Raw genomic sequence first — 14147 nt, 5'->3', positions numbered from 1 at the left:
CGACCGAGAGTTTTACAAGTCACGATCTCCTCTCCCAGGAAATGGTCGTAGGTTGTTCTTGTGCTGCCAACATGCAACTGCAAGCATAACAATTCTTTAAATATGGTTATGCTAGCAGAACGGCACCGAAAATTCTCATGAATCTCAGCCACCTGAGCTTGCACATCATCAAACCCAAATTTACATTTAGCATGGAAAATAAATTGCAGTTGTAGCACATTCTTGGCCTTAGCTATGGGGTCAAATATTGAGCTATGGTGGTGAAGACAAAAGTTTAGACCAGAGTCAGCTGGCAAACAGTAGCTAATGCCACTTACTACCAGATATCGTGTCGCCCTTGAACTCCGGCGCATTCCAAATAAGAAACACCACGTCTAAGTGGAGTTTTGCTCGTGCAAGCCATGTGGAGTAGTGACGGAGCGGCTTATCACACGTAAGACACTGCGAAAAATGTGACCCCATAACCAACTTTTTGCCAAGTTTTGAGCATTTTCTTGGAAGTTAGCTAGGGTTTTGACTTTGGACGAGCACGCCGCTCGTGTGGTCGATCGTGAAAATTCAGGCCAAGTTCGTGGTACTACAAGGACGGAGCTGAATGCATGCGTGCGTGCGTGCATGCTTGAAAATTCCATGCAACGCGACGCGCGCGCGCGCAGGGAAAGGGAATTCCTGAGCTTTGATTTTGACCGTAACAGTGGAGCTGTACGTGTCACGGACGACCGGAGCACGCATAACCGATGGCGAAGCAAAGCTTTCCGGCCTAATTAAGTACGTCTCCATCGATCTCCATGGAGTTAGTAGCTAGCTAGCTAGACCCCAAATCTGCCTTGGCTCTCAAGGCGTTTTCCTGGTCAAACCCCATTTCCTCTCTCTTGTGATAATAATAATAATAATAATAATAATAATAATAATAATAATAATAATAATAATAATAATAATTTTTTCCTCATAGCTGGAGTGCTTTCGTTACCCCTTTGGCCTCGCATTTGATGCGATCGATGATGAGCGAATGCAAGGTGCATTTGTTTCTGAAGACCCTTGCGTTTTTTCTCATTTCAGATCTCTCAACAACCAACATCAGCAGTGTGGTCATCGCACGTCTTCTGTGGCCTTCCCTGAGAGTCGTGGCCTCTAACCAGGCCCGGACCGAGGGAAACGCCTGCAACCCAACGGTGTCAATCTCCGGCGCCCCTATCCAAGATTTGACCGTGTTCATGTGAGTGGAGAACCTACATTTGAACAGCATGTGCGTTGCTGACTCCGGCTCGCGTTTGCAGAGCTGACTTAAGCCGCAGTTTGTCCAACCTCGCTTCTTCAGGCGGTCAGCCGCTCTGGACGAACTATTGAAATATGTAGTATGGAGCTATACCCTTTATAGATATTTTGAAATTTTGAATGAGAAAATTAACAGAAATGAATCTTTTTAGGGATGAAAAAAAGAAAGATTTTGTTTCTTAAGGAAAAATAGTACGTGCTCTTTTTTTTGAGGGGGATATAGTACGTGCTCCTACATTGTCATCACTCGTCGGAACTCACGAGCTCGCACGGGCACCGCGCGTGCCGGCGAGCTTGGTCCAACTAATCGGTCTGCCGGCTGACCGAAACGGCCGGCCGCTGCGCGAGCTCACCGGCACTTTGCCATGGATGTATATAGCGCTTGCTCTGGTCAACACGGCACGCTTCTGCCTTCGACCTTTGTTCGTCCGTGCGAGGCGGCGCATGCAGCTTGTTAGGGTACCGCGCGCCATGGCACACAAAATTGTCCCATGGCATTCATTACCTGGCCGTCAAGGGGACGACGGATGCATGCATGGTTCGTTTTGATGGAATTCTACGACGCCATATCGACCGATCGATGGATCGCGCAATGAGTTTTCAAACTCGTTCGCGAGAGGTCAAAGGAAATAGAGCGCTTGTGTTGATCGACCACTTCAGGTCCATGCTAGTGCGGCACCTGCTGTTCCAAAGTCTTGAAAGCAGACCTAACAAGTACTAGGAGCAGTTGTGTGTCAGGTTTGGCAGCATGGTAATGATCCAACTCAAATATTTTAATGGCAATAGGCATATATAATTGCCTCGTTTATGATGTGAATGCATCCGTTGATGACACTTGCCTTGTACTAGTTATACAGTGCAAGAAGATTTGCGCATACATATCCCAGGAAACGGTCTTGAACTTGGAGGATGAATGGTGTGATGAACCATGGTCCCGAGCAACATTCTCAGAAAATGCTGGAACTGATGTCGCTCATGTGTTGATTGAACAGGAAGCGGAGGGTGCCGGTGGTGTCAGTCAGTTGACGACAGCCATGAATTTGATGTATCCATGCTGACCTGCTCCTGCCTACTGTTTTCTTCTAGTAGTACGACCGAAAGTCAATGTGAAGTCAGCGGAAACCATACATGTAGTCATGGAAAAGTCTAGGGCTATTCTAATTTTGAAAAAAAAATTCTGTGGTTGGCGATAGGGAAATCACATTCTCACGCCTCGGGTAAAAGCGATCTCGCAATTTCTACCACAGAGAGAGGGACAAGGGAGCAACACAACACAAACCGAGATGAGATTGAGTTAAACCATGCCATGTTCTGGCTGGGTCGTCGCCGGCCGTGTTCAGCAGCTGAGTCGAGGCAGTGCCGCTGTTGCATTCAACCAGCAAGTAATTACGCGACCAGTAGCATGTTACCTGTCGCGCAGGGCGGTGATGAAGAATTGACGGTCGAAAGCACCCTTCCTTCAAAGCTGGAAGCCTGGAGTCGAGCCCGGCCGGGCCAACCGTACGTAGTCTTGTCTCATCCAGGATTGTACAATTATTTGATTGATTGCTACAGTTACCTCGGGAGAAGAGAAAATTCTCCCGGCCGCGGTAGAGTTCCTCTGATGATCCCCGAAGGTGAGACAGCTTGGTCGTGTTTTTCGTGCCTCCGACCTACTCCACCGCAGGTCAAAGACGGCCAGCCGTGCAGCACTCGGAAAGTTGAAATTCATGGCGCATGCTCACGCGCGTCGGACACAGAGTTTTACAAGTCACAATCTCTTCCTCTCAACTGGTCGTGGGTCTTGACAAAGTTGGATTGACACCATCACATGTGTTAATGATGAGAAAAGAGCATAAAATAGTTTTTATGTACCGCATTAGGCAACTACAACTACAAAATACTTCCTCCGTAAAGAAATGTAAGAGTGTTTTGATTACTAGAGGGAGTACTCACGACCACACGTACGTCAGCGATTGCACTGGATGCTGTTTTCCAACTAGGAGATCTCTGGCGGCCGGTTTCAGCTTTCAATCAACTAACAAATGCGAGTTTTGCTCCTACAAGCTAGGTAGCTCGAGCAGCTTAATAGTACCAGTTACCACACGCACGTACGTAAGATGCTACGAAAAAGGCGCGAGCCTGGTAACAGACCGCGGCAAAGTTTTGAGCAGTTTCTTGGAAATTAGCTAGGGTGGGATCGACTCCGGATAAACACTGAAAATTCAGGCCAAGTTTAGGAAAGAGCGTGCCTGCTTGAATTCCACGCAATGCAATGCAAACACAGAGAATTCAAATGTTTTGACCGTATCAGTTGACAGGTACGTATCGGAGACGACCCCAGTACTACACAGTGTCGACGACAAACTAAATTAAGCTTCTCCCTAAATTAAGTACGCACAGTCCCTGTTGAACGCTAGGTCAAACTAGACCCCTCCCTAGTGCCTTGGCCCCCAAGGCGTTTCCCTGGTCAAAGTAAACCACATTTCCACGTATGTTAACATATATCGAGCTCCTTATACATACATATGAATTTGCACAAAAAAGAAAAGGCCTGTTACAAGAAGAATTGAGATGTATTTTTGTTTGCAAGCAAGGCAACGGCTGCATTTGTACAACTCAAAATATGTATTTGTTCCCATGCATGCATGCTCTGGTCAAGACGTGCGGCACGCTCGTGCCTTCGACGTGTTTTCGTGCGCGCGCAGTTTGCTACCTCTCCATGCGCGCGCGCACGCACGAACGCACCGCCGGGGCAGGAAGAAGAAGAATGGATCGCTTTCGTTTCGACGATGGAATTCTACGAGGGAATGCCCGATACCGACCGCGCGCGCTCGCCGGCCCTGCGTGCCGCGCGCACATTGACTTTTCATCAAACGGGACGGACGCGCGAAAGCCAGGTCGCCGCACGTAACCGGCATGCAACTTCCTGCCTAGTCTCCACGCCTCGCTAGCTCCATCGACCGCCTCCTCGCTCCTGCCCGCGTTATATATAGGCGCCGCCCGTTCATTCCAAGCTACTACCACCTCGTCGAAGAATTACATCTCGACGACATTGCCAAAACCCAGCGTCGTGCAGCCCCCTACAAGCTTGTTCTAAAGGGAGAAGAAGGAAGCCAAGGTTGACGGGATCGATGGCCGTCGCGAGGAGGACGATGAGGCTCGCCGTGCCGGTGCTCGTGGCGGCGCTGCTGCTTCTGGCGGTCCTCGGCGAGGCGGCGCGGCCGCTGGGCGGCGCCGACTGGGCGGCCGCCGGAGGGACCCCGCTGCCGGGCGCGTCGGCGACCATGGCCCAGGCGCTCCGGCGGCTGTACACGCAGCGGCTGGGCGGGCCAGGCGCCTCCTGCACCACCAACAGCCCCAACGTCCCCTGCCCGCCGTAGAGGCCGAGGCCGGGCGGCGAGACCCGGCCGTCCTCCACGACCACCCCCTCCCTCCCTCCTCTCTCGGGTTCAAGCTTGTTTTTGACGGACCAGCCCGGGCGGCGATGGCGGGCTCACAGTGTGCGCATGTTCTTTTTCCCTAGCTAGCTAGGCCGGCCGACTAGCCGCCGGCGGTCGACATGGTTTGATTGGTTGAATTCGTTGGTTGGTTTCTTGGAGATTTTTTCGTTGCCCGCGCGTGGTTTTCGCTTTCGCCGGGTGTTGATTTGTACAGAAGAAAACATACTCGTATACTTGGTAGGATCTTTTTGTTTTTGAATAAAACATAGGCAAGCTGCGAAAGTGTACCAGCAACACATGTATATACCTTTCTCTATAAAGTGATACATATTATATATGCTTTGTGATAATTTGTCAAATCTTAACAAAGCACAGTTATGTACTCTAACTCAAACAAAAAAAGAAAGTTATGTGCTCTGATTTGGGTTCGTGGATCAACAAAAACGTGTCACCTGTTCACCGTTCACGCATGCCTGGAAGTGTTTTTCTTCTTACAGAGACCTTCATTGCACTTGCGTGGAAGTGGAAGCTGACATTCGCGTGCGTCAGTCGTGGCCTCATGAGGCCAAAAGGCAGAACTTTTCACGACGCCACGTGTATGCCTACGGTGGCGTCAACCGTTTCTCGGAAGTAATTGGGCACCTCGGCTCCATTTTGTCCTTCTCTCTCGGCTTGTTTGGCTGGCGGCGAATACAAGTCGTAGGCGGTGCTCACCCGGGCCAGTTCGATCTCCCGCTGGACGCCAGCATGGCCTCAGTTCCACGATAGCAGCTGCCGGCCTCACCGCAGCCATCAATTCTCATCTTTCTGTCGGCGGCCGGTGTTTCAACTTAGAGCGTCTACAGCCGGACTCTTCAAACTCCCTCTATACGTCTAGACGGATGGCGCGGGTAAAAAATCCGACTCAAACGAATTTCTGAGAATTCAATTAGAGATGCCTCGATGTGAGATCGGTTTTATGTATCTAGCAAGATTGTTTTTTTTTCCCTGTGTGTGCGCACATGCAGTTTGCTACTGCGCCATGACACACGGAGCGCCCTCGTCTCGCGTATAGCGAGACATAAGGAAGCCTCGCTACAAGCAGCCGCCCGGAATGGGTCGGCCCAGCCCGGGCCACAGGCCTCTAGCTTTTCTTTCCTCACTTTTTTTCTTTTCTTGTTTTACTATTTTGTTTTCATTTTGCTTATATTTTTAGATATATCCATTTAAAAATCACTTCACATATAGAATTGAAAACAAATGCTAATCATGTATCTTCAAAATGTTACATGTGTATACAAAAATGTTTCTGATGTATATAAAAATGTACAATCTGTATGGAAATAACGTATTTAAAAAATATTCCCGATGATACAAAAAGTGTACAATTGTTTATACAAAACATTAGACATAAAAACTGTGTAAAAAATGTTAATCATGTATTAAAAATATATTAAACATGTATATAAATAATATTCATGATGTATAAAAAAATGTACAATGTGTATGCAAGAAATAGACTTAAAAATATGTATTAAAAATGTTAATATTGTAATACAAAATTGTTAAATGTATGTATTAGAAATATTCCTGATATATACAAAAATGTAGAATGTGTATGAAAAACAGTTCACATAACAAATATTTCTTTGAAAAAAATGTTAGTCATGTGTTTAAAAAATGTTCAACGTGTATAAAAAATGTTTCTTATTTAGGGAAAATTTTAAGTGGGTATAATAATGTTCCTATTCTATACGAAAAGGGACAGGATCAACCGATGGAAACCAATAAGAGAAAGAAATAAAAATGAAGAAAACCAAAAAGAAACAAGGGGAACGAAAGAAAAAAATAAAACCAAAGAAAACCAATACAAAAGAATGAAAAAAAGAGAAAGAAACAAAGGAAAATGGCGAAAGCCAAGGAAAAAACAAAGAAAAAAACAGAAAGAAAAGCTAGTGAAAGCCCAAAAAGAATCAAAGAAAAACGAAAAGAAAAAACCCAAAGAAAACCAGTACAAAAAATGAAAATAGAGAAAGAAACAAAGAAAAACGGCGAAAACCAAGGAAAAACAAAGAAAAGCTAGTGAAAGCCCAAAAAGAATTGAAGAAAAACGAAAAGAAAAAACGCAATGAAAACCATGTACGAAACAAAGAAGCCCGATGAAAAAAATAAAGAAAACCGATGAACAAATAGAGAAAACCAAAAATAGAAAATAAAGGAAAGGAAAAAAGAAAAAATCCAAAAGAAACGAGTGGTGTTTCGGTCGATCAAATTGCTAAGAAACGACAACAATTGGCTGCCCTAGTAGGTACAGACGGAGGAAATTAGTTAAGCTTGTGAGGCGTGAACAAAATACTGTTAGTCATTTTTTAGCGAACTTTGGTCGAATAAAGAAGCGCACTGCGGTGTGGCTTCATTCTGGGCCGGACGAGGTTCCGGATCTATGTAATGCAGACATGGCTGCCACTTAATTAATGAATTTCTTTTTTCCCCGCAAAAAAAGGCTAATCACTGTTGATTTTAGAATATGTTAGCAAGATATTTATCTTGATATAGGCGAGATATAGCGCTCGCGATGCCCACCGTTCTAATATTGCCAAGTCACTAAAGAAGAGGGCGTGGCTACAGGTAAGTCGATAGAAAAATGAAACTAGGGTGAGTCGATTCGTTTGGGACGTTAAATGCAAATCTAAAAGCATCTCCAACAGACACGTTAAACTAGCGCCGCGCCGTAAAATTCTCTATTTTAGCGCGCCGTAAAATCCTCTATTTTAGCGCGCGCGCAATCGGAATAGTTGCTTCAGCGGGCGCGCGAAAACAGCGCGCGCGGCATATGTAGTCCAGCGCGCGGACCAAAACGCAATCGCGCGCCGCATATTTGCTGCCACCGCTTCCGCGCGCTGGACTCTCGCGCGCTCGCTCGCACCTCCCACCCTCACATCCATACGTGTCGCGCGCGCTGCATTTTTACGCGCTGCTGGAATGACGCGCGCGCTGCATTTTAGCGCGTCAAATCAGGCGATGGGCGCGCGCTATAACTGTTTTTTACGCGCGGCGCGTTCGGCGTCTGTTGGAGATGCTTTAATGGTACACAACCCTTCTTTCTTCAGCTCTTCTTTCCCCAGCCGAACGTACCACCAGACGAACCGCCGGCCATCACGCCCACGACCGGCGGCGCTTGCACGCCAGGCTCGCCTCCCCGCCCTCCCCTCAACTGCCTCCCACCGCCGTTGCCGTCGTCTCCGACCATCCTTCTAGCCCGATAATGGCCAATTTTTTCCGATGAACTTATATTACCCCCACACCCCTAAGATAAATAATGAGGTAGCATTTTCCGGCGAGCTCCTTCCTTCCGTCTAACTCTTCCTTCCTTCACGCGAAATCAATTGACCTAAATTCTAAATTCAGGGGACTTACATCTAGCTATTGTGCGAAGAAGAAGAGTATACACGGACCGTTTTGATGGAATTCTACGACGCCATATCGATCGATCGATCGACGGGTCGCGCGCCTACGCGTCCACTGACTTTTCAAACTTGCGCGCGAACGCGAAACACCAAGTCGCCGCACGCAACTGGCATGCAACTTCGTCGATCGCCTCTCCTGCGCGCATTATATATAGGCTCCCGCGACCCATTCCATAGGCCATATAGCTACCTCGTAGCATACAAAGTTGCCTGCACACATTGCCTAGACCCAGCGTCCAAGTCGTACACACTTGTTGCAAAGAGGAGGAGGGTTAGAAGAAAGCTAAGGTTGACGACATGGCCGCCGTGCGGAGGATGAGGCTCGCTCTGCCGGTGATCGTGGCGGCGCTCGTGCTGCTGGCGGTGCTCGGCGAGGCGCGGCCGCTGGGGGGCGCGGACTGGGCGGCCGCCGGAGGGACCCCGCTGCCGGCCGTGGTCCAGGCGCTCCGCCGGCTGTACATGCAGCAGCTGGGCGGGCCGGGCCCGTCGTGCGGCACCAACAGCCCAAACGTCCACTGCCCGCCGTAGATGGCCGAGGCCGAGCGCCGCAGCTCGGCCGGCGTGCGTACGTCCTCTCGTGTTTGAAGTTCCAACGTGTTTTTGGCGACCCCGGTGGTAGATTCTGGTGATCGACTGTAGGATTGGATTCGTTGCTTGGTTTGTTGGTGATTTTTGCCCACGCGTACGTCTACGCTAGTTGGCACTTTGTACATACTACATACAAAAGGAAATACACACATATATTACGTAGGATTCTGTCTGAATAAAACTGTAAAACATAGGCAAGCTGCAGAAGCATCAGCAATACATTTGTATTTACATTACATATGTAAACCTTTGTTTATGATTTTTCTTTTTGAGAATCAACCTTTGTTTATGAATTGAATTGACACTCTAGTCTACTTCCTCATAAGTTCTCAAATCTTGACCAAGAAAAATTCTGTGTATTTTGCTACGTATGCATGCGTGGAAGTATTTTTTTTTTTTGAGACAAATGGATGCCTGGAAGTGGAAGCTGACATTCGCATGCGTCACCCGTTGCCTCATGCGGCCAAGAGGCAGAACGTGTCATGACCCCACGTGTGAGGCCATGGTAGGCTCAGCCGTTTCTTGGTACGCAGCTGGTTGGGCTTCCGTTTTGTCCTTCTCGGCTTTGTTTGACTGGCGGCGAACGAGAGTCCTCCTAGGCGGTGCTCAACTGGGCCAGTTCGAGCTCTGCTGGACGCCTCACCGGCGTCAACGTGACCTCAGTTCACCGTAGCTGCCTGCCGGCCTCGCTGTGGCCATTAAAGCATCTACAGCCGGACTTTTCAAATTAATTGGACGGACATAGGAATCACTGACTGAACAAAAAAGAAAAGTAAAAAATAGTAAAAAATTGACCTAATTGGACCCCTCATATCATCCCTACACGTTCGGATTATCCGTGAACCCTCATATGCATCTCAAATATAGGGAGGATATAAGGGCTTGCGGACACCCCAGGCGCACCCGGTCAGTCCGTCACGTAGGACACGTCCCCACCCCGAACCATTTTTTTCTATTTCTTTATTCATTCTTTTCTTTCCCTCTCTTTTCATCTCCACCAATCACACGCACGTGACCGGACATATAAAAAAGAAAATGAGTAGCTGTACGCACGAATAAATAGAGGCTTAAAACGGACATGCCCGATCACTGACCGAGCACGTCCGCGAACGTTTGAGAGGTTAAAATAAAGAAACGTGGTTGAAGATGCTCTCACTGCTCATCTTTCTCGTCGGTGGCCGGCAGCACCCCCGGTCTTCCTTTAGCCAGTGATGTACGGAACAACTTTATTTGGCGACATAGCGTGGATTTTCTCAACATTTCAAAAGAGTTTGTTCGCTAAAAACTGATGCCCCAAGTCCTCAACGTGTCCATGCCGCCCGGTTGCCAAAGACTTGGACGAGAGGCTTCACCGGCGTGACGCGTCTCGGGGTAATTAGTCTCACTGAAATATGAAGACAAAGAAAAGTATCGTTGAAACATGATTCATGTTAATGTATGATCCAACTTCTCATGTGAGAGGTTGGCATGGTTCTATCGGGGAGTAGATTCTCTACGACGTGACTATTCTTTGCTCTCATCACTAATGAGCACGGAAACCCATCAGTAATACTGCTAACCACATAGGGGCAGCCGATCACCTGTAAGTGATAAATAAATCAATATAAGAAAAATCCTAGACCTATGGATATAGATCCTTAACCAGTGAATCTATATCCTTAACCAGTGAAAACTAGAGGATAACCCACGCCTTATTGCGGGAATTGGTTGATGAAAATTTGGGTTAATAACATGAGAATAAAAATACAAAATACAAAGGGCTTATTATATTTGATTATGTGTAGTGGTAACAATAGTTGTTGAATATAAGTAGAACAATTCAATGGATTTTTTCGCATGAATGGTGTAGTGGATCTTTTCCCATGCATGGTTGAATGGTGTAGTGAGTCTTTTCCCACGCATGATTGTATGGTGAGGTGGCATGCTTGCATGTTGAGAAAATAAGTTAGTGGGGATGAATCTTTTCGATATATATGATATTTTTTTGGGAGGGGGGGGGGGGGAAGGGGTCATCGGCCAGTTTACCATTTTTGTAAATATAATAACGACAGAGTTTCAATAGAAAAAGTCACCATTGATAGGCGCCAAATATGGCCGATACCATTGACGACCCACTACCTCACCACGCTCTCCTGTCCACAACTAATTAAGAAACCCAAAATCCATCTGTCAATAACTTACGAGGCCACTTGAGCACCCTTCCTGCCATTTCATATAAAATCCCCTACCAAAAACTAACCCTAAGCCATCATGATCCTCCCCCACCAAGTTGCGCAACACCTTAGTCCTCCCCCCCAATCATTTCTCTACTTCCCCACTAATTCCTCAATTCTCCACCATGTGCCACCTTCGTGCTATGACCAACACCAACACCTCGCTCTAGATAGCCATGGTCGATGCTGCCACCTCCATCTATGGTCCTGTGATGGTAGTCGAGATCAACCTCAACAATGCTAACCCCACAATGTCTTCTTGGACATCTCTCTGTGTGCGCTTCCTCCGTGAGCTCGACCCAATGACGACAATGGTGACTCCCTGATCTAGGCATTGGCAAAAAATGGGCCCCGATGGCGGCGGGGCACATGTGTTGTGTAGTTCGGCCTTGAACCACACGAGATGCAACAGTGAGTGCCACAGTCATCGTGCTCTTGTCTCTTCGACAACATGCTGCTACTCAAATGAACTATCACTAGGCAACAATTGTTAGGCCTCAAAGTGTAGAGGTTTACAACAAGTGGTAACCTTCCCTTAATTGAGGAACCAAGTATCAATCCATAGAGATAACACTGCTTGTTTCTCCTTTTTCATCCCTTTCTTGTATGCTTGTTGTACTAGCCTTTGTGGATCTGGTTTCAGTTGTCGTGATGCTACATTTCAGTTTGAGTCTCACTTTTGGAAACATATCTCGCTTTCTAGTATCATTCTTTTGAGGTGGCAGGGCCCTGTGTGGTACCTATTTGGCTCCCTCTGTTTTAATTCTTATCGCCTCTTTCTTATCCTTGTGAAATATTGGCAGTTTCTTTAATGGAAGTCGACGAGGCATGCTCATTGTTTCAAAAAAAAAAAACAGAGACAAGAACTGCAAAACAAATTAAGAACCCACAGTCGCACTAATCTTGCTAGTTGCAACAAGTTATGAGCAGATAATGTGTTTGGAAGTATTTATATATTTTGAACTAAATAATAACTAGAAATAAAAAGGCATCTATAAATGTGTCTGGAAGGCTTCTTATGGAGGAAATTGGACCGGAGCTCATATGTTCACTAGTAGCATATTCCAAAGTAGTAATGACAAACACAAATATTCATGATAAATCATGGATGCTAGCATCATGTTACATTAAAGGCGAGGTTGGGCCGTCCTTTAGGAATGTGTGGGGGTACAACAGGGTGACCTATGGTCGCCCCTTCTATTCAACATAGTTTTTGATGCTTTGGCAGCAATGCTTGATTGCACTAAAGAAGCGGGTCATATTCAGGGAGTTGCGTCCATGGTGGTGCTTGGAACACTCTCGCATCTATAATATGCAGATGATGCACTAATCCTCATCCGAAACTCTTCGACTGGGATTACTGATCTTAAGTTCCTCCTCATGTGCTTTGAGTCCATGTTAGGACTTAATAAATTAAAAGAGTGTGGCTATTATCACTAAGGATGACCTTGAATGGCAACTTAGGGATGCACAGATGATGAACTGCAAGATGGTCCATTCTCATCGCATACCTAGGCATGCCCATTTCTAACTGTGCCTTGAGAATTGTGGATTTGAGCCGGTAGTGGGCTAGGTGGTCGGTAGGGTTGAGCCATGGCAAGGCACGATCCTTGTCTCAGGAGGGAGGCTTGTGCTTATTAACCACCACCTCACCAACATTTCTATGTACGTAATGGGATTTTACCTCTTGGAAGATGGGGTTCATGAAAATTTAGACAAAGTGTCATCCTATTTCTTCTGGGACGAGATGGATAAATAAAAGTACCACATGGTTAAGTGGCCTATGATCCCCTGAAGAGGTTGACGGTCTTGGGTTGATCATTAATAAGATAATGAATTGGTGCTTTATTGTTAAGTGGGCATGGAAAATCCCGTCAGGCCATGGGGACTTTGGCAACAGATCTTTATGAATAAAACTTTCCCAGGGCGGGCTTGAGATTAGCTTGAACATCAAAACAACACAGTATGCGAGGGCAGTGGGGAAATTCAACCTCTCCTTAGGTTGGGGAATAAATTCACGGTGCTTAATGGGCAATTGGCCAAATTTTGGCTTGATCAGTGAATTAGTGATGAGCCACTCCGCGATTAATACACACGCCCGCTTTCCATCATGGGCAACCCTGATGCCTTATTGATGGGTCTTTGGGGTGGATAATTGGCGGATTCTGAGTTTTAGGCATTCACTTGGCCAATCAGAGACATATGAATGACATCATCTTCAAAGTGAGGTAACCAATACAAGGTTCTCATCGGGGAGGAATATACCTTCGTGGAAGTTGGAACCCTCTGGGGTGTTTTCCACGGGATTCTTATACAAAGAAAATTTTAAAACTGTGCACCGATGCAAGGTGATGGGTATATGGAAAGCTCGGATCCCTGCAGAAATTAAGATATTTTGTGGCAAGTGGCCAAGAACTGAATCCATAGCGGGGAGTCCTCAAAAGACATGGCTCGGGAGACGGAAAATTTGTATGGTGTAGAGAGGACAAAAAATGTAAAAATATTCTCTTCTATTGTATCGTTGCAATATTTGTTTGGAGTTTTATTATTGAGGCCATGGGGTGCTCCTTTAATAAGTAGGGTTCACCAATTTCCATCAACTTATCCAGGAACCTTAGGCTGCGATAGACGTTTACATTGGTCTGACTTGGCGGCTATATATAGCTTGGGCGTTATGGACAACTCGTAACAAAGCAGTTACAGAGGGTGTGTTTTCAAACATCCGACTGACCTTGTGTACAAAATTGTCAGGCTTCTGCAGCTCTAGAGACTATTGGGACGACAACAGATCAGCCTAGACAGGATCGACTTATCAATAACATGCACTTTAGAAATGTTATGCCCTATGGGCCACCTCATCGTAGGCCAACAACGGCTACGGGAGCCAGTCGTGCGTCTAGGTGGGCTACAGATAGTTATCCATGGGAGAACCGAGGATCATTTTGGTCTCCTTCACCTTTTCTCATAGGTGTCGTGTCACTATTTCCGATCATTTACGACCTTGTATCGAACCTTTTTTTGTTTTTGCTTCGAACTTGTAGTTCTAAATTGTCAAGGGCCTTAGTTTAAGGTCGAGCAAGCGCCTCCGTTGTACAAAGAACGTGTCATCTAATAGACGATGCTTCACTTAGGGTGTCTCATCGGTCATAATCTGTTCAATACCGTAGGCTCTTTACACTTCTCAATTAGTCTAGGTTGTGCAA

General features: G+C 46.5%; 2 protein-coding genes across 2 annotated transcripts; both read left to right on the top strand.

Annotated features, from left to right (window-relative positions):
- The first annotated feature begins 4267 nt into the window (after window positions 1–4267).
- On the top strand, window positions 4268–5050 carry LOC125522677 (uncharacterized). The gene has a single exon (XM_048687719.2). The coding sequence runs from the start codon at window positions 4389–4391 to the stop codon at window positions 4635–4637; it is 249 nt and encodes an 82-aa protein (XP_048543676.1). The 5' UTR covers window positions 4268–4388; the 3' UTR covers window positions 4638–5050.
- A 3264-nt stretch (window positions 5051–8314) lies between these two features.
- LOC125522925 (uncharacterized) lies at window positions 8315–9029 on the top strand. Its single transcript, XM_048687965.2, has one exon. It carries the CDS (start codon window positions 8441–8443, stop codon window positions 8669–8671), a length of 231 nt encoding a protein of 76 aa, XP_048543922.1. The 5' UTR covers window positions 8315–8440; the 3' UTR covers window positions 8672–9029.
- The last annotated feature ends 5118 nt before the right edge of the window (window positions 9030–14147 follow it).

The sequence above is a fragment of the Triticum urartu genome, chromosome 7A (assembly GCF_056163025.1).
Source record: "Triticum urartu cultivar PI428250 chromosome 7A, HENAU_Tu73, whole genome shotgun sequence".
NCBI lineage: Eukaryota > Viridiplantae > Streptophyta > Magnoliopsida > Poales > Poaceae > Triticum > Triticum urartu.
The sequence above is the reverse complement of the archived record's forward strand: the minus strand, read 5'-3'. Positions and strand labels throughout refer to the sequence as shown.

Excerpts from the sequence above, each read along its gene's own strand:
- LOC125522677 (XM_048687719.2), top strand. The coding sequence starts at position 4,389 with ATGGCCGTCGCGAGGAGGACGATGAGGCTCGCCGTGCCGGTGCTCGTG.
- LOC125522925 (XM_048687965.2), top strand. The coding sequence starts at position 8,441 with ATGGCCGCCGTGCGGAGGATGAGGCTCGCTCTGCCGGTGATCGTGGCG.